The 21,424-nt window shown below is 40.1% G+C and overlaps 1 protein-coding gene across 2 annotated transcripts in view; it reads right to left on the minus strand.

Moving 5' to 3' along the window:
* The window catches only part of LOC116389617 (ephrin type-A receptor 6), a 134,064-nt gene that overhangs the window by 50,087 nt on the left and 62,553 nt on the right, over window positions 1-21,424 (minus strand). For both annotated transcript variants that reach the window (XM_031858451.1, XM_031858452.1), the window contains exons 4-5: window positions 13,165-13,320; window positions 10,444-10,779 (exon numbers count right to left, since the gene is read on the minus strand). In XM_031858451.1, coding sequence (XP_031714311.1) covers window positions 10,444-10,779; window positions 13,165-13,320 — 492 coding nt within the window. The remainder of the gene's footprint in view (window positions 1-10,443; window positions 10,780-13,164; window positions 13,321-21,424) is intronic.

The following is a 21,424-nucleotide window of genomic DNA, read 5'->3' on the forward strand; positions in this document are numbered from 1 at the left end:
CAATCATATTTTCCAAACACCTTCACATTAAAACAGTAAAATGAGATCCATGTTTAATATTTATTTTGTGTAAATAACACCTTCAACACTTTTTTTTTTTGCTGTAGTGACAAACTGCAAAAGTCTTTCATGCTGCAAAGTGTTGATCCACTCATTTCCCCCCCCAGGTAACACTTTCACGGAGTATAGCGAGTCTTTCATCTTGTACTTCACTGATCATCGTAAGCACTGTATTGCAGACCCAGTATGGTGCTTGGGGACAACAAGAGGGTGCAACACAACACAAAGTGCAACTCGGAAAAATCAAATGTGATCAAACTGAAACAAAATGTTACGTAGATTCACATGAGCTGTTTATTGGCCAAACATTCAACTGAATTGCCTCATGAAAACCAAGCATAGCGTTCAAATACAACTAATCACTAAGTGGATGAGAGAGTGAACATTTTGGATGACAATTAATACTATCAGGTAATATATGTCGTGCAAAAGAGGGAAAAATACAATTTCTACTTCACAACTTTGAGAAGAGTTCGGATTATTTGTATTCTACCATCCAGTATTTTATATATATTTGATTACAGAACTTGTACTGTATATTATGTGGAACATATACTATACTTGCAGGCGAAGATAAAACAGACCAACAAAAGAACACAAATAAACTGCTATATAGTTTTTAAATTAAAAACCTGCTGTCAAAACAAAAAATATGATTGTATAAAATTGAGCATTAACAATAAAAAGTGCAACATGAATACAACAGTAATTGTAATCCCTTAACTATCCTTTATTTCCTGTGTTATCAGGCTTCAAGAACTAATTTTCTTCATACTTTACTGCACTTATCATATTCAAACTGCATTGGCATTATAATGGTGGCGGGGTGGTAAAACAGATGCAAACAAAGTGCAAGTTATCGGAAATATTGATTTTGTAAGACAAAAAGATCAGACGGGGAGATAACAAAAAACTAATTTGAAACATGACAATTTACAGATTGTAGAGGAAACTCATCGTTGAAAAGCACAAGGGAACAAAGCTCAACATTGTGATTAAAATGAGGCCTTTAAACTTCAGCCTTAACGCAGTAAATCAATGCAACACAGCTGTCTTAACACAGTAAAGTATAATGGCATGTAGTGACAGTGCTTACAAAGATGAACACAAGACAATTCAAACATACACATTGCCTTTATGTAAAAGTGTGGGAGAGAAAGATAGACGAGGGAGAGGCAGAGAGAGAAGATAAAAAAAAAAGATAAAGGCACATCAGCAGGATAAACACTCTGATAAATCACTGTAGCGGCGGAAAGCTGTCGAATAAATTTATCCCATCCCATTGTCCCCCCCTGTATCTCTCTCTACAGTTGGCATCAAGAGCGGGTGCCTGTGTGTGTAAGAGAGAGTGATGATGAAGATGACCCTGGGACTGAATAGTTGCATTGATGTATACAGCAGCATAAGATGTGTGCACACGCACACAACATCCACGACACTGTGACGCAAAATATTCCCTTGACAAATCTTCACACACACACGCACACACACACACGCATGCACGGCACTGGGTAATTGTGATCCTCTGGGGTCAAACTCTGGGCTTGGGTGCCAAGGGCGAGAATTCCTCACAGAGAGTCCGATAAATCAACCGTTAATAAGCCAGCAAGCATGGAGGCTGTATTTACGACCGCTCTCTCCACAAGGCCAGTGCCACCAGCCCAGCTGTGGTCACACACGCACACGCACACGGACACGGACACACACATATACTAAATCTTTATCAGACAGAAGACCCCCAAGATACACGTGCCCATATAACTGTATGTCAATGGAGAAAAAAAAACTTATAATGTGATATATTCAGCATTTTTCATCAGTGACTCCTTTTTCCTATTAACCCATAATGGAGAAAGGATCGCAGCTAAATCTACCCCACTGACACACACTCACACACACACACACACACACACACACAGTGGATTTCAGCCATCTCAGGCAGATCTACAATGGTAGCAGCCGGAGCTCAGCACAGCACAGCACAGCACAGCACAGCTGAGAACAGTATTGATTCATCCACGGAAAGTCACCTTCCCCTTCACCCCACCCCGGCTGGCGCCTCAGGAACCCCGGTCATTCCACTCAGCCAATTTGTATGGCTGTTGTTATTATTAGTGTTTCTCCGGCACAGCGCTTTGGTCTTGGGGCACGGACACACCGCTTTATGATGCCGCGCCTAATAAACATCATTGTGATTTTCCCAGGCTAGTAATTAAGTGTGGGCCTAATTTGTCATAGTTAGTTAGAGCGTGGCGCGATGCCGGGAGAGGGCTGCCTGGGAGGGGCCCCGTGGCTGAGAAGGGCAGGAGTTTATCACACACTGTTCATTTATAGCCGGTGCTGCATAATTACGCTGGTGCTGGCTTGGGGCATGGCAGAGGGCCATCGCAGATCAAGGTGGGCCAGAGGTTTTCCTATATATACTGTATATTCTGACTTAGACAATTTTGTGCACGTAATGCTGTCAATATTTGACACTTGGGTGTTTGACAACCAACAGCAACTTTAATTCATTCTAAAACCAAGATTCTCTTGTCTCAGGTGAATGAAACTTACCCGGAGGGTGTAAGAATAGAGGGTGTCGTAGGCTGTACAGATGATTCCGTGATTTATGATATTTGGCTATAGATAAAATGACTTTACTGTTCATGATCAGTCCATGCACATTGATGAATCTGAACATTTTCATAAAACAAAACAAAATGAAAACAGCTTCCGAAGTTCTGAAGTTCAGTTTACTCCCTTTTCTGAAACTGACAACATCTTTATGTAACCGAGTATAGAGTTGGGCTCTGTAGGATTGCTTTATTCCCAGAATTACTTTCTGTTGGCTGAACAATGTATCAGTCGGAGTAATTTTGCTCGGACGTGGTTCTTATTGGCTGTATAAGGCAATGCAGACGTCCAATTGGAGAAGGAAAATGAATAAGCTCCACCCCCTCTAGGTAGAAGTTTAAGTGTACTGAATAAGAAAAACAAAACGGGTGCTACTCGAGTTATAGTTCAACTAAAACAAGTGGTAGTTGGTAACTTTGTCATACAACACTTATTTGAAGAAGAAAGAAGTGATCCGAGGACCTGAGCGCCAAGAGTCAACCCCTGAGGCAGTGTCATTGGCTAGGTTTTGAGATTCCCTGGAAATACCCTTAGATTTAGGATTTTGAATTCTTTTCAATTGTGTTTGAAGGACTGTTGCCTTTATATTTGTCTCTCTTTCTCAATATGTCAACCCGTCCTGAAAACTGTGTGCGAATGTGTCAAAGCATCAAGGAGCTCATTAACTTTTTACAGACTTTAAAGTAAAACTGCAATAAGCCTGAAGAGGGGAATGTGACTCATATAACCAAGTTAATCATTTTCGGAGATATTGTGGGTCTAGACACATTTGTAGTGCCAGTGGTGATAAAGGTTTTGTAGTGTAGGGATTGTTAGATGCTAAAACATTTCATACACATGCTCGAAACATCATTTCGAAAAAAATAGCATTTACATTTCCACAAAGGTTATAGTACCTGCTATTTCAAACAGAGTCAGAAATAAGGAGTTTGGCATGTTTTTATTTTTTTTTTAAATAAAAAAAGACAGAACTGCAGAGAGGAATGTCAATATTCGGGAAATGCTCAAGACCACCACTTGCCCCAGTTGGTTTCTGATATTAGCAAATTAAATATTCATCACAAAAATAAAGAGAAAAGGGGACAAGGCTTAAGCTCATAAAACCATATTCTCCAGAGGGTTTCCAGTTCGGCATTGGCTTCCTATTCCTTTTAGAATTCATTCAAATAGGCTTGATTATACTTCAAGCCTGTCTCCTTTTTATATTTCGGATACTCATGTCTGGTAACCAATAAAGACCCACAGTCCAAGCACAGAACCAAAGGAGATCATGCTTTCACTGTTTAAGCTCCAATACTTTGGCACAATCCTCCCAGTCTCAGGTCAGATCCACCTTTTAAAATTAATTTTAAAAAACAGTAACTGTCACTCCTGTGAAGTCTGGCATATTCATAGTTTGAATATGATTTACTTATTGCAGTGGGTTTAGGGTGTCTTTATTTTTTCAATTTCTTAATTCTATATCTTTAACCATTCCTTAGAATGGATTTAAATCTATTAGAATACCCACAGTGGACTGCAATGAAAAATGTTGCAATGACTCTAGTCTCTTGATATAGTTCTGACACTACAATACTGTGGGGATAAGGTTTGTCGTAATGGGCAGCATCCCAGAGCGTTCAGCACCGACGTGTTCAGCTTTGCCATAGAAACATGATTTCTATTAATCTTTCATCACTTCACCCCATTCTGCACACCATTAACTCCAAACCCTCTGTGTGCGTGGTGCAGCTTGGCAAGCACATTCTCAAACTCAATTTAGTTTTTGATGAAGTCTCAGATTATGCACGGTGTTGGCGTATCCGTGTGGTTTGCACCGTTTACTGGAGAAAGTAGACGACGGCTGAAGATGATAAAGATGCTGATGGATAAAACCCGAGGTGATCAGTGCTATATGAGAGCCTGACATTACACCAGTTATACACAGGTCTGATTGTATGCTCTGTTCCGTTTAGCTATGATGATAACACTAACATGACATCACCGTTAACCCTGAAGTCATGCACGGGTTAGTTATTACATGCAGACGTGCACACTTTCATGTCGACTCTGATTTAGTGGCTGCTGGCATAATGTTTTTGCGCAATTTCTATATCAGCCTTCAGGTGAGTGAAACAAATGAAAATGATCTGGACACTTGCAGTCAATGCCAAGTCAATGAGCAGCACTTCCCCTGCCAGCTCCTCCCATGTTATTCCATATCATCATGCAGATCCCAGGTTGTTAGTTTTACCCAGCGGCGTGTCATCTACAAAAGACCGTCTGATTAGAGTCTCTCAAGTTGCTGCAAGAATATTCTGATGCGTCGCCGCGAACGGAGAACCCGATCTGTCTCTGATTGCTTTCAGTGACATACACAATTATCCAGCTGCTTCCTGTGATTAAAGGAACACTCCTGTTTCTAGGCCATTTCCACCTTCTCCTTCTCCGCCTCTTTGTCCTTCGCCTCTTTCTGCAGACATACACCTGTCCACCCCCTCTCACCACTTATTTCTCATTATGAAATACAGCTATTACTTCTGAGATCACCCCTGTTCATACGTTACATATACACATAGACAATGTTTTTCAGATTTATTCAATGTAACCACACATATACATTACCACACACTAACACATATTAGACATTAATGACATTGACTCATCTCCAAGAAATGTTTAGATTTTGAGTGTGTAACTTACAGACTCAACTTTTCCTCTATTTAACAAAACTATGAAAAGTTTGTCCGATTTTTTTAAGTTCGAGTCTGAAATTTTTTTTTCCACTAACGCACAAAAAAGTTCTGTCAACTTGACCCTTAACCCTAAACCAACTCCATGTGAGATGCAGAACATTCTATCTTGTCTGTAAAGTTGTAAGATGGTGTGAGATGAGTTAACTTCTCAGTTCAACCGAGTTCAAGAAAAAACAACAACATAGAAGTATGCTCAGTGAAGACCTGGTATTGACAACAGTTGGTAGTTGGGCTTCATTGCCTGATCAATACAGGTTGAATTGTTGTATGGCTGGCAGTCACATGATCAATGCTGAATCACAAATTAGAAAGCTGTGCCAAAAGTGCCTTACAAAGGTAGAGTATGTGAGAGTGGTTGAGTAGATACATATCTTTACAATGGTTTGTATTGTTGTTTATTTATCGCAGAAAAGACTATTTGAGTCATCTAAGACGCATAACAATCCGGAGTCATGTAACTTTCTTCAAATCAGAGAAAAATGAGGTTTCTAGAGATTTTTTAGTATAAGTGCACGCTGTTTAGTATGACAATAAACTAAAAGCATTCATAAACAACTTAAAGTGCCAGTGAGTAGGACTTTGGGGATCTACTGGCAGAAATGTAATATTATATTCATAGCTATGTTTTCATTGGTGTATCATCACAGGAAACTAAGAATTATTCTGTTTTTGTTAACTGAGAATGAACCCTTCATATCTACATGTATAGAGTTGGTCCTCTTCCACGCAGTCCGCCGTACTGCACCGCCATGTTTCTGCCATGCTCTCTAGCGAAGGGAAATCTGCAACCTCAAGCTCGATGCCACTGAATCCTACACACTGGTCTTTAAACTGAGATCCGTGGCCAGAAAAGACCTCTTCAAAAATGAAATGTTATGCATACTGTAACAGTGAACATGCATCTAAAAAAAACAACAATAACCTCTTTAGTCTTAGCGTCCATCAGTGTGTTGGTGCTGTATTTATACTGAAAAAGTTTTTTAATCTTAATCAAAAAAATGAATTGAGACAAACAATTTCAAGTTTTAGTTTTCCCATTGCACAAACACAAGTGCATAGATGTCTTTGTGTGTCTGCATTTTTTTCCCCGCACTCTCTTTATCGCCTGCCCACATTTCTTGTTTACCCTTTTTTAAATTCTGCAAACCCTTCTTTGCTCTTTCGATCGTCTCGTCACTCAAACATCCTCCCCTTCTCCGCTTCTCTTTTTCTATCTTTCAGCCTTTTCTTTTTCTCTGTCATTTCATCGGTCTCTGTCCAGCTCTTCTTCTGCTCTCCTAACATCTCTCTTCCTCTTTATTTACCTCTCAGGCTTTCTCCCTCATTTTACTTTTCCTCTGTTCACTTCGCCTTCCCTTCCTGACCCAGTCACCTACTTTGAGACGGCACCCTGGATTCCCTCAAGCAAGGCCGCACGCGGCAATTACATTTCTTGTCTGATGTCTGCTATGCTGTCTATTTTGTCTATTGCGTGTCTATTTTAGAGCTATGTGCAAGTAAAACTTCAACGCTGGGGAGGATCAGATGATTTTTTTCCCACCCGGAGTTCCAAGGTGCAGTTTATAGATGGTTACGTTTCCGGCTGCAGATGATGGCCGTCAGAGTTTCTACGAGCTGGTAAGAAAAAAGTTGCTAGATGGATTATGGCAGATGTGAACCTCCCAAAGGTGTAAACTTATAAGTCTGCCCGATCACGGCAGTGCCACGTTCCTGGTGCCGACTTCAAGAACTGCAAATAAGCACATGATTTCCCCAGACTCTTTTTCTCTTTCTCCAAATATGAGGAGATTTACTCCAGGCCAAGACACTCTCCTGCTTTTAATCCTTATGCTTTATAATTCTCCACACATAGTCTCAGTGCATGTGTGTTATAAAGAATGATGCTTGTGCATACATCAGATATGCTTCACTGTCTAAATCACAAACTATTGAAAAGGTTACGCCTGACATGAAATTATCACAGGCCTTAACTTCTATATGCCACTCATGAATATGGACGGTACAAAGCAGCCCATCATAGGCACGACAAATCATATACTAACCCCACTGACACAAAGCATTTACCAAAAGGACCATCTGCATTTTAATGACTACGTCTAATTTATCTAGGGCCAGCGTGCATTATCACAGGAGACTCTTGATTCCTTGCAACACCGAGAAATTCGCACGGCTGTCTCGTTTCTGCTGACGGCAACGCTATGCTAATAGTGTTAGAATTTTTCCGTACACCTTTCCAAACAATCACAGAGAGGTTTAGGCGGATGTATCTAGGGAAGCATGTGTGCAAAAATATTTGTTTGTGTGCATATCACTGCAGTCGCAGAAAAACACACATCGCTGCAGCATCCGAGTTTTCCTTTTCTTAATACATTTTGCATGGTTATCTGAGTTGAGTTATGTTGACCTCATGCACACATTTTCATAAACCATTTTATCTTTTCCGCCAATGTGATTCTTTATCAAAACAGTGCGCCTGGCTGATGGACCTGAGCCCTCTTCCAGTATCATGTTGAAGCTGCTGTTAATCAGTGTTTGCATGACTGTTACATACTATAGAAAAAATTGATGTTCAGGACAGGCTAGACAAATGTACTGGGTTTCACAGTGCTGTGTGTAATCACCACTTCAATAGCCCTTTACTACAACTGCAGAACAATCTATTTTAAAGTGTAAGCAGTTTAGGTGATAGACTGGAACAGTGGTCTGTATTAGTCTTGTAATGACAGGCAGAGTATATATCACTGCACCGTAAAACCCAGTCCGTTCCTTCTACAGGTGTTTGTGTGTATGGATACATCACATGGGTTTGTCCAGTTATGGGTTAATTTTCCCAAGTGTGGAGGTCAGATAAAGAGGAATTGCTAAGTCTTTTTCGGATTGGTGAAACAAAGGAAGTTGCACTGAAGAAGAGGCCAAATTACTTTTTTGAGATCAAAGACCTTTGGAGTAAATATATTTCACAAAAGCAACCTACGATGTATTTCAATGTTCCAGATTAATTGTTTGCAGGATAAGCCCTGTTGAGACGCATCATTTCATTTTCAAGAAGATTTACATTTCATTAAAAATGGACTGATGCGGTTTATAAAACGCACTGGTCTAATCCATAAATAATTATATGTTAATCTCATATTGACAACTGACAGTAGTAATTGCCACTGTGTGGGCTACTTGTGGGCATGAATCATCGTCCTCCATTCCCAAAAGAGACGGCAGGTCTTATATCCACCTCAGTGACAAATCCTTTGAAATGAGCTCCAGGTTGAGGTGTGAAAAAAAAAAAAAACTGACTGTGTGGTGTGTGAAATAAAGCACAAGGTTGGTGAGACTTCCCAGAATTCTGCTTGTCACACTTGTGTAAGTTGTATCGTGAGATAAACACAATGCAATTTGAATGGAGATGATCACATCATTTAAACCAAAACACCAATAATTTTACTTAGTTTGGGTAATTTATATTTTATGCTACATTATAATATAATATTAACACATGAATGACACTGACCATTGACTCTCTGACCAAATGCTCATTTCTGTAAAGGTGATGGTGGTAAAATACATCTTCAGGCTACTTATCAGTGGCTCATGGCCAGGAATCTGCCTCTTCCCTTGAGCATGTTAAACAGCTGCAGCTGGGTATATTAGCGCTGAAATGGGTCTTGTGTACAGCTTGGGGACCTGCCAAGACCATGCGCTAAACTGGGTATCCTAATGGTATAAAAAGACTGCATGTAACACTGAGTTACCTGTTAAGGCCAGAGCTGTCCCCTGTGACACAGAATAATGCTTTTAATGTATTTTGGCTGTATGAGAAAATGTATTGCTCCCAGACTCCCACAGCAACAGAAGAAGGATGGGGGGGGGGGGAGAAAAAAAGAAAGGACGAGAGAAGAAATAAGAAAGAAAAAACAAAACAAATGTGTTTGGAAACAGGAAAACAGGAGAGAGAAAAGGTGGAAGACAAACAACCGATGGAAAAAAAAGGTGAGAGAGAATAGTCGAGGGAGGAGGGAGAAAACAGAAAACACAGTGTTTGCAAATCACAAATTAAAAGCATAAGTGTTCCCATACAGACCACTGTCACAGAAGAAATATGAGGCTTTCAGCATAAACATCTTATTTGGAGCAAGTCGGCAGGTAGAGACAAGCTCTCCTTGGCCTCCTGTCATCATTTACAGCAGCAGTTAAGGATGCAAAACTAGAAATACCAGAGGAACATAAACTGCAATGTCAACCCTGACTTTCTCTACCATCTGCATCAAAGGCTACATCCAGTAAAGATTGTGTTATCAGCAGTTTATTCAAAATTAAAATTTTGCACAGCCCCACAATCCAATAAATTGGTTATTTTAAAGGTCTGCTATACAGAATTCATTGCTTATCTATTGCGGCTCACGACGTGCCGACTGCTGAGACGACGGCTCGCAGCTGACGGTGCTAACAGTGCTAGCATTACAAACAATGGCAGAAGTGCTGACAGAGCTAAAAAGTGACTTCATTCTCTGCTCAGAAAGACATTACTCCACTGTGTGTTTACAAATAGTTGTTTGCTGCTATGTTAATGCTGTGAATATCGAATTTAGCAACTTTAACAATATCAAATATCTAGAACTCATGGACGCATGGTCTCCAAAATATACAGTGCTCACTGGTGGTCTGGTCATACACTTTAGGAAATAGAGAACTCTGTTCACAGTGATTTGCGGAATCGTGTGAAACCATTCAGGAAGGTTTATTGTCTCATATAAACATTGCTGCATTGCTACATTGGTCACTACTACCGGTGGGTAAAAACTCTGCAAGGTGCTTTCTAACAAATGCAAAAGATCTCTTCATAGTTCCATTTTCTGTACTCTATCTAAAGATCTTGAGAGGAAACAATTTTCCTTCAGGGTTTATAAGTCATGAAATAAAACAATGCTGTTGTGCTGTATATAGGAGGTACTGCAGATGTAATCACAGTCACAGTGTTGCATTTAAAGCGACACAAAATAAACTCCCAACATCAAGTAAAATTCAAATATATACTCACCACCCTGATCAGTGCTGACGGTGATGATGGCTACCTGTCGAGGGAAGGAGCTCATGTCTGAAACACCATTGAGGGACTCGATCTCAAAGGTGTAGTTGGCGTGCGCTGAAAAGTCCATGACAGTGACAGTGGCGTTGGTCAGGCCTAACGGTCGTGGTAGGAAACGGAGCTCCTCCTCACAGAAATGGCACTGGTCGGACTCGGGGCCACAGCGCTTGCACTGGACGTTGTAAGTGAGATCCCGGCGGCCCCCATTGTCGCTGGGAGGTGACCACTCCAGCATCAGGTAGGTGTCGTTCAGGTTGAACACCAAGTTGCGCGGTGGAGATGGAGGGCCTGCAGTCGTAGACAGAAAGTTAATGAACAGATGAATCAGTTATAAGGTGTTAGGCTGATGTTAAGAAAAGAAGATACCCAATTAGCTGTGTGATGTTTAAACAATGGATTGTTTTATGGCTTATCAGCCCTGGTGGCAATGACGTCTTCCTACAGAACCATTTAAAAGCCTAGCAGACGTTTTTGTTTTTAATGAGGCTTTGTAGAAAGTTGTATGAGGATGATCTTTTCTTTCATCTTCTGCTTTTATACCTCAAAGGGTGAATTTCTGCTATTTCTTCATCTTTTATTTTATGTCTTTAAGACCTTCCAATGCGCAATCCACCTCCCCCATTACCACCATTACTTCCAGTGCGTCCATAGCTGAAAGTTTTCATCTGCCGCCAGCTGACTTTACTCCACCGCCGTCAGCGTCCAGACTCCAGGGGATCCTGTCCTATCTCCTGTCTCCATCAGAGCCCATGCTTAATACAGGTGCTTTAATCTGTAGATTCTAATCGCTAAAGTATTTTCTATTGCTAACCTCAATAAATATATTCATACATTTCCAGTTGATCTCTCCTTTTTGACCCCTGAGATACCTCACATCTAAGACATCGTCCAAAATGCTCTGCAAAATATGAATCTACCTCTAAATACATTGCAGTATAAAATTGTTAAAGATCCCCTATACTGCTGTACCACATAACTCTATGTATAAACTCTCTCTAAGCTATTTCACCTCCCTCACATTTCCCTTGTTGAGGTATTTTTGTGCTCTCTATGTGTGTGTTTGTGTGTCAGGGTCAGTATTGTGCTATAGCATGCAGCCAGCTGTCAACAGGGTGGAGTTAAAAAGCCTGAGGGATTTGAACAGTCCCGTCCTGCCAAGCTCACTGTCTGCCTAGACAATGGGATGCTTCCCTCTCCTCCATCCGTCCATCCCTGTCCCTCCCTCCCTACCTTTGCTAAAACTCTCAGTAGACAGTAAAGCTCCTCCTACCCCTCCTCGACTTCTGTCAGCGAATGTCCATTCTCTCTCTCTTTATCTGTTTCTGCGTCTATCGGCCATTATCTCACCTCTTCTATTCTCTCCGTCGAGGAGAATCCACCCACCTCCCCTCTCGCAGAGCAACCCCACTGCCATCAATCAGCTCCTATTCTCCTCTAGGGGGAGATTGGTATCAGCACCCTCCTTCCTTTCTCTCTTCACTGTCTACTCCATCCAGCCTTTACACTTTGTCTCCACCTTTATCTCTCCTCCTGTGACATCCTTTCTTTCTTGCTCTCCGCCTTTGTCTTCCTCTCAGGCCCCAAATCTTTAATCTATGTTTCTTTTCTTTTTTTTTTTTTTTACTTAGACATCAAGCTAATAGTTTATGCTCTGGCCAACAAGCTGCTGATTAAAATGCATTATGGGTAAACACAGAACTCACAGCTTGTTAGAGTAGATGTGGTAGTCTACACCTCTTAGTTTGCTGGGCTGTAACATGCCCCACAAGCCTTTATACACAGTGTTTGTACCGGGAGCAAAAGTGGCGTTGGAGATTCAGGATGTGCTTTTGCCTGGAAGATTTAGTTCAACAACTAACAACTACAACTGTTGAAGAGCCCTTGAAAAAGACACGATGAACAGAGTTTATCTATGTACTGTATATTTTACTCAAACCTAATCTCCAAAATGACCCACCATATTGAAAGTAGACTTGTGGCATTGTGCTGGTGTTATATTTGTATATACATTGTTATTTTTGTTAACTGGACTTTGGTCTTATGTCAGGGGTAAAACAAAGATCTTGAAATAACACATAATTTTTTACTGAAACAGGTTTTTTGCTGTTCTTGTGATTGGCATATCTGTTTGATCAGTATATAAAATATATATACAGTGTATACTCGCAGCTTCTCCACAATGACTTGGCTTTGTCTCTCCGTAAAAGACAAATACACTCTTCCACCGTGTGGAGCTCTCAGATATGGCCCCAGTCTATCTCAGTGACAGCTAAATAGCTTTTTAATTAAAGGAGAATTAGTCCGGTTAAACTGTAATTTAATGCAAATATGAAGTCGTAATGACAGTCGGTAAATCATCAACGAAGACGAGGCAGCTGAACAAAAGCCATGTAATTCATCCGGTGCGCAATTTTACACCAGATAAGTCCTGCAGACAAGACACAGCTAATTCTGAGAGACCGTAACCAATAGCTTACCCAGACTGTCAGGCGCACACACAAGAACAGAGATCTTTAACATGTATTCATAATTTAGATAGTTGAAGTGATGGCAGTGAGGCTCAAAGCTCTCCCATGACATCACAAAGGATGACTAAAAGCTTTGAACATCTATGTGGTTGTGTGTCTCATCAGTCATGAGTAAGTATCAAGCCCTGTTTGCTGGTATACTCACGTGTACAAGCCATCGTTGAAGGATCTCTCTCAGCCCTGAAGAAGCCTGTCTCACAGCGGCAGACAGCAGCCCCTTCCCCGTAGCTGACACTATGCGGAGGGCACTTTGAACACTTGGTGTTTCCAGCATATGCCTTGTAGAAGCCTGGGTGGCATGCTGGTGGTGACAGGATGACAATATGACATAAAGATGAGAGCAAAGCCAGACCATGTTGTGGGCACACAGGTTAGAACGTCACATGGAAGGATCACATATCCTCATGATGTTTCCCTCAAGAGGACCCAAGCGGACACATATTGTTAATAAAACCAGCAATGACATAATGTTTCTAAAATATGACATCGTATTTGTTTAAAGTAGCCATGTCTAATCAAGAGGCATTGGATTGGCCTTGTGTCTGTCATTATCCATCAGGAATTCAGCATTATCAGTAATGCGAACCCTGTATGGTAATTATCAGACTTTTAACAGATTTATGAAAATCCGGTTTGTCTTTTCAAATATGGAAATGAACGCATCAAGGTTCACTAAAATAAAGAGACCATCTGCTCTGTTTTGGGGAACTTTTACTCTTCGTTTTAAAAAGTATGATCTTTATTTGACGTGAAAACAAAGGAAGCTTAACAGACACACGATATTTATTAGGTGTTTTTCTTCATTAGAATGAATGAACTTCGTTGAACTGGAGTCGAACACACTTGCAATGCAGGATCCTACACAGACTTTTCTTCTTCATTCCTAAATGTCAAAACAATGTTAACGTAATGTCATGTTAACACCAATGCTTTTCCTACTCTTACAAGAGAAAAAATATATATTCAAAATATCATGAATACTCTCTCTACATTCTCTCTGCTCTGAGCAGGTAAATGATATCAGTTACGTGTTGAAGCTGAGTAAATAATTCATTGTTAAAATAATTAAAGCAAACATAAATAGCATTGACATTCTTTCCACCTTTTCAGCTTAGTTAGTTAGATAGCTGCATAACTTTTCACATTTCATTTTTGAGAAAATATGTCTAACGCTGCACTCTCTCCTCACAAAGAGAAGGGTTTTAAGTTTGAAAATGTTGCCAACAAATGTGAGTGTGTTTGTTTAATCCAGTGCTAACTGCTGAAGGGGGCCCTGCATGAAAGAGTGTAATGAAGAAGCTCTCTGTTGGTTACACCTTCACACTACCACATGTATAACTATCAAACACAGATTGTTTTGTATTCAAATTCACAAAACAAATAAAGCAAGTGCCAAGAAGGCCAAAAATGCATGCCTTGTAAGTTTTGTACCGTCATAGCATGAAAGTATGTGTTTCGACACCTTTCCTAGGATATAGAAGATAGGAAAGGAAGCACTGAAACTCCTTTAAAAAAAACAAAACCACTTAATTAAAGTGAGTGACTGCTCCTGTGTGTGTTTAATTGATTAAACATATAACACAAAAGCTTTCCTTATTAAAAATACTAAGAAAATAAACTGAAAGATTACAAGAGTTTACAAAACTAATTAGACACCAACTGCAATGGCTTTTAATAGCATTTTCTCAACCTCCGTAGCACTTCTATGTCACAGAGAAGTGTAGAAGTCTCCTGTCTGGTGAGATTTCCATGGCTGTCGGTTGTCACCAGGCACATCGATTTCACAAGGTAACACAAGCTGAGCCATTTGGAAATTCACCTTGAAGCACAGAGTGCCTTTGTGTGTCTCCATTGCTGGCTGTGATAAATGGAGCTGTAGGGAGGACAAGGAAGCGCTTGAAACCGCGACTGCTCTGATCAAATGGGGACAATTAGGACAGAGGCGAAGAGGTTTACACACACACACACACACACACACACACACACACACACACACACACACACACACACACACACACACAAGTAAGTGTGGACTTTTTTAGTCTTCATCTGTAAAAGGATTGTTTTTCTTTATTTACACAGTTGAAAATGGCCACCCCTTTATTGTAATCAGGTCTTTACTAGGTCAGGTCTTTAATGTACTGATCAGATTCTATTTTACAATAATTGGTATCCTCTATTTCAAAGTATTAGTGTCTTGTGAGTAAAATAAAGAGTATTAAAAAATGCTAAAGACTGACCATTGATTAGTTCAAAATATTCAAATTGACATTTCTCTTCAAAAACCTGACATACACCCATACATTCAGCTCACACAAGCACATACTGTACATCAGTATGATAAGTAAGCATCCCCTATGGCGTACCAAGGCTGCCTCCGTCATTAACCTCTGATCCCGGCATGTCCTTGAGTCAAAAGGCGTCAGTCAACTCGCCCACCTCACTAGACCCTGTTTTAGACTCTGTCAACCTAATGACGCCTCTGCCTGACCTTCGCTGAACTGAGGGGATGTTTCTTTTCGAACCTTGCGGTGTCCTGCTGCAATCTGTCTGGCCGGGCTCTGCTCCAAGGCCACGGTGGTGCTGTACAATGACTGACCATGCATCACCAGAGGATGGACACACACAAGGTGGCAAGGAGGTTAGCACACACACATGCTGGTAGGCACACACACACACACACACTCACCAGTAGACAATGCAAAATTGACATTGAACTCGTCAAACGTCTTGAACTTGGAAAAGGAAGGAAGTCTGGGGATTTCGACGATTAAGCAGTTAGATGCTCGATGGCTGGTAAATGGACTTGCATTTGTAATGCGCCTTTTTTTAGTCTTTCAACCACTCAAAGCACTTAACACTACATGTCAGCATTCATCCATTAAAACACACATGGACCGTATGAGTATTGCAATTATTGCAATAAACCTCTTTTATTTCCCGTTAATATACTGCACGTCAGATCCATGCAGATGAAAACAAAACTGTATTGGAGTTTGCATATTAGACTGCTGATGAGCAGTGAGTAGGACAGCCAATACAAAACAGCATAGAACTTTCACAAAACATGTAAAATATGAATACAAGTGAGAGAACTATTTTCTGTGAAGCCCATATTTAAACTGAATGTACCGACATGGAATATGCATAAGGCAATAGATAAAGTTATGAACCTTCATAATGCACTCAGACATGTCTATTTAAGATTGGCTGTATTAATAAACATGTGCTTTATTAGTTTTTATTATTATTACATTTTGAAGTACATTACAATCCATATAGTTGATCACAGTCAGTCAACTCTTTTAGAAAATAAAGGCTATACAGTGTTATGACCATCATGATGCCTATGAATACAGAGCTCATGTCTGCATAAGCTGTACTTATATAGAGAGAACAAAATGTATTCTATGTTTGTTGATCCTCACACCAGAGCCTATGACAGATAAAGTGAACATGTGGGAGCACAGAGGAAAACGGAACCACTGCTGATGAGTGAGACTCAGCAGAGATCACTGATGTATCATCAATGTCATTCATCAAGCATGATGGTCACTGAATTATAAAACTGCCTACTTATATTAAATACAGTCACACTGTTTTATATTATATTTATCTCACATAATGCAATATCCAGGCAGTCCATTATAGATTGTGGAAAATGTTATTAAAGATAGTGGGTGAGATATGAAAATAAAATATGTTGTGGATTCCTTCCATATCACACACAGTGAGTGGATGTATACTGTACACACCTCTGAAGCTAGCTGAGGTGAGCAGGGGATGAGAGAATAGTATTATGACCCACTGGCCTTTGGGGCTCTGATCTAACTCTCGGCCCTCTACCCAAGGTTAATGAGATCTGGAAGTCAACCAGAACATCTACATCTCAGAGTCCCGAGCCGGGCCCTGAGACCCAAAGGCAGCAGATTGGTTGGTGAGGCTTGCCACTTCATATTCATTGGACCTGAACAACACCAGAGCAACTGGCAGGCAGATCATGTACGGGGAGTAGACCTGTCTGTCTCCCTCTGCTTGACTATTTGTCACTACTACTGTCTACGTTGTACTGTATGACCATCTGCCAGAACTTCTACTCACACTTCTTTACTGGTTTAATAAACACAGAGGTTCGCTAAGCAGCGGCCTCTTTGTTTAAAGTGGTTGGAATTTGTTAGCCCAGTATCCCGAGAAATGTATTTGTGTCCAGTGATGACGTTCAAAGCCTGCAGTGCAAAAAGTATTTTTTTTATTGCAACCACAATCTTTCTCCAGATTGTATCAAATGTTTTAGTTGCCTGACACTAACCTACCGCGCATGCAATTTATTCCCAAAAGCAAAATCTTTCTCTGTCCTTGTACCTTATCCTTGTAGTTGCCATGCCATATTGTAGAAACAAAAATAATTTGAAAACAAATGTTGCCATTGAACCTGAGGTTTTGCAGAATCGTCCAATTTTGACCTTCTTGTCAGGCAATACGGTTGAAATATTGAATAACCATCTTCCACATTGTATAGACATTTATTTAAGATTTATATTGAGCTTTACAATAAACAAAGCATTACTCACTCAGTTAGGTGTCAACATTAACATTGGACAAAATACTGTGCAATCGTGGCCTTTAAATTAAATTTAAACATAAAAAAGCATGAGGTTCTGAATGATGTTTAGGTGAAAACCATTAAAAAACTATTAATGGGGGCACCTTGGAGGTCTAGGGGTTAAGGTGACAACCATGGACCAAAATATCCCTTTGTTGCATTTTTGTCATTCCTCATCTCTCTCTCTCCTAACTTCCTTTCATCTCTCTACTACAGCAACCTACTGAAGTCGTACAAATATCCAAAAACAATGACATGCAAACACTAAATACATGCTTTATTTTATAATCTTTACACCTTGTTTAAATAATGTATGCAGTCAGGCCCGATCAAGCCTTAGTCACTGGATGTTTCCCTGACTTAGATCTGAGCTCATTTCAAGTAGCTTAGCTTTGGAAGGTTCACATTTTAGTGTCCCATTAGGATCTATCCTAACTAGAATCACTGAATTAAATATCAGCGTAAAATATATCACTGGCAATAAGTCCAACGCAACAGATTCCATATTATAAGCTTCTTCTCTACTGGTATCTTCGTGTGTGTGTGTGTGTGTGTGTTGTGTTTGGAGGCCTATGTGTGCATGTGTGAATGACATTCTTTGCAGTGCATAGCCGATGATGGTGGGAGCCTCTCCCGGTGGTCGGCGAAGAAGAACAATTCCAAGAGGAGCACAATTCTGCAGCATTTACTTGCAGAACCACATCAACAAATGTTGCAGAATAGTTCAGCTCTTGAAATCAAAGGCAGCGTGGTGAGGAGGCGATGCAAAGGATGAGAGATCATTGCAGAGAGATGGTAGCATTATAGGCGAGAGATGCAGCCGGAAGCTTATTGCATATGGAAAAAAAAAAAGCAGGACTATTTTCAATTTCATTCCACACAAACATTACCCTCCTCAGTGCCCCTTGTACAAAAGAAAAACTATGAAACAATACAAATAAAAGCCTTATTGCTTTTTCTCTGTGCTGACACGGTACACATCTTGTCCACGCATATCTTATCAGAATAGTGCCTATTCTGTTTTCCCCTTTCTCCATACATGAGAATATTGAGAATATGAGAATATACTCCAACAGGGGAAAATTACAAGCTATTTTCCTAGCTCATACATGTTGTTCTGATTCACTTGCCTGCCGACATAAGTGAGATACATTAAGACGATACAGTACCGTGATACAAACAGTACTGAGTTCTCTTATATCCTTGAGCCATTCAGGAACAACACTCTCAAACACTCTGAGTGAAAAACCCTTCTCTGTCATCTGTGTCAGGCCGTCTCTCTTACTCCCACCTGTCCTTAGCTCTCTCCAACACATCTTCGCTGGAGTGTTGAGAAGAGGTGTTAATCAATTAGTGAGAGAAGGGGAAAAGCAGGCCAGGTGTGTGAGAGCCAGTTATTAACTATACAACTTTGATCTTCCTTCCTTTACTTATTATGTATCGTAATCATCGAGATCATCATCATTAATCAGTATCGTCATCTTCAAAACTTATGTCAACGGTTTGCCGAGCTACTTTCAGTCTTTTACTTATAATTTAAACCCGTCTCTCTACTTCTCTTATGTGTAGTATATTGTAGATTGTACAGTGTATTCACATTATATTTCCTTTCCTGTGTGTTATAGATATTATGCTCTTAATAATGTATGCATGGAATATACTGTATGTGTTTTGTATGAATACTTTCTCTGTATTGCATTATATAAAACATGCAACAAGTTCATGGTTTCCCCTAAATTTGATAAAAAAAGACAAATGAAATAAAAATCTATTTGACCTTATATGTCTTCCACTTTGCCTTCCACACCACATGCACATGTTTGCATGACCTGAGCAGTGTTTAAAAACGTGCTATTTCAGCTTTCTCTTGTATAGGCTTTCAACCCAGTGGCTGGAACCCTCTTGTATTCACTCGCTCCTAAGTGCCTCCTGATTTTAATCTCTACCATGGCATTTACGGCTATCGGAGTGCGGTGGCTTTACAAAGCACTAATGTTTACCAGCAACGTAGTGAAGGCGAGCTGGGACACAGCAAGCTTCCCGTCTCTGAATAAAGTTAATTCCATTAATGCAAATCATTCACTATTTCCGTTTAACTTCTTCCTTTATGTACCCTCTTGCGACAATTATTTGAACTTCTTCTTTTGCATTGATTTTTCTCCCCCCTCAGTTTAATTAGACTGGTATTTTGTAGCATAAAGGTTTATTGCATTGAATGAGGCTTTGATAAGATACAATGACTGGAGATTCATAATTGGTGATCACAGGTAATAGAGGTAATAAGCTCTTTTAACGCAGGCCATTTTTGCTGGTAGAAAAAAAACCCAAGACTATTAACGAGGATAATCAGAGCTAATTATCTCCATTGACAACATGCAGACTAGGGGATGTTTAGGACTTTATAAAGGATTTGAATCACTTACACTTAAAGCTCTACAGTACCATTCAAATCACTGCTTAATGCAATGTCTACTTCAACTACAACAGGAGAGTGTTTTTGTTAAATACTCATGCCCTTTTCCATTCTTCTGACTCTCTTCCTTCTCCAGGCCCAGTTTGCATTGTTGTGTATTGCTCCATTGTGCTACTAGTTTTCAAAAACATCAGAGGACACATTTTAACTTTTTTGTTGAAAAGTGGAAAGAGAGGTATTCACTGACAATCAACACCACTGAAATATTGTCTGTACCGCGTGCACAGTAACTCAATTCAGTTTAAGTTTTTGTGATTTTGAGACATGCCCATCAACCAGCATGTGTCCTTCTTTTAAATCATTGTTACAAAAAGATCCTGACGTACTAACACTTAATACAAGCTGGTGCTGTTGTTGTGTGATATCAATGGACTGGTAGATTTCTACACTTCAGGAAGATTAATCACAACAACATCAGAGACGCCTGGCATCAAAAGAAAAGTGTGTTTTTTTTTCCTTTATGATTGCTATCCAACAAACATTAAAGTTTCAATGTTAGCATCCAGGTTAGTAAAATGTATTGGTGCACTGGATTTAGCTATTTTAAGAGAGATAAGGGTGAGAGGGGAACAAAGACAAACCCCGTAAGGAAACAGAAAAGCTAATTAACAGCGAGACAATGAGATAAAAAGGACAACACACACAAAAAAAAGAGTAAGAGCCAGTTTTCACCAAAGACAGTGCTGGATGGGCTCATTCAGGGGCAGCCGTCGCTTATATATCAGTGACATTATCGGAGACACAGATCTTTTTATGGACTTTACAGGGGTCAGCCTCACTGAACCCTTTATGGCAATGTTTATAGCAACATAGAGAGAGTCTTGTGCCAAATGAACGAACAGAGTAGTAAACTTTACAAAAGACATCCGATAACTCAGAGAGAGCAGAGACTACCTTTTAAATCTTACTTTAAAGACAAAACAGTGGCTCGAAGAGGCTTCGGGATGGACAGTAAAGAAGTGTTTTTATGGCCTAAGCTTGACTGATGAGATAATGTCCTGACTGGCTCCAAGAAAGCACTGACCTGTATTAGGATATCTCTAATGCATGATCAACAGTAAATCTATTATAGTGCTTATCGTTGGCTAGTGGGCATGGACCCCATCAACTACTAGTGGAATGTCACACTTGTTGCCCTGCGAGCGGTGGAGTTTAAGGATGGTGATGTCGGTTGGTTGCTTTGTCCATCTCTTGAACGGTTTTGGTCCAGATCAAGAAGTCTTAAAGGAATAGTCTGACATTTTGGAAAATGTGATTTTTTCTTTTTGCAGAGAGTTAGATGAGAAGAGCGATTCCAGTCTCATGTCTGTATGGTATATGAGCTACAGC

The sequence above is a fragment of the Anarrhichthys ocellatus genome, unplaced genomic scaffold (assembly GCF_004355925.1).
Source record: "Anarrhichthys ocellatus isolate YVR2014 unplaced genomic scaffold, GSC_Weel_1.0 scaffold20, whole genome shotgun sequence".
NCBI lineage: Eukaryota > Metazoa > Chordata > Actinopteri > Perciformes > Anarhichadidae > Anarrhichthys > Anarrhichthys ocellatus.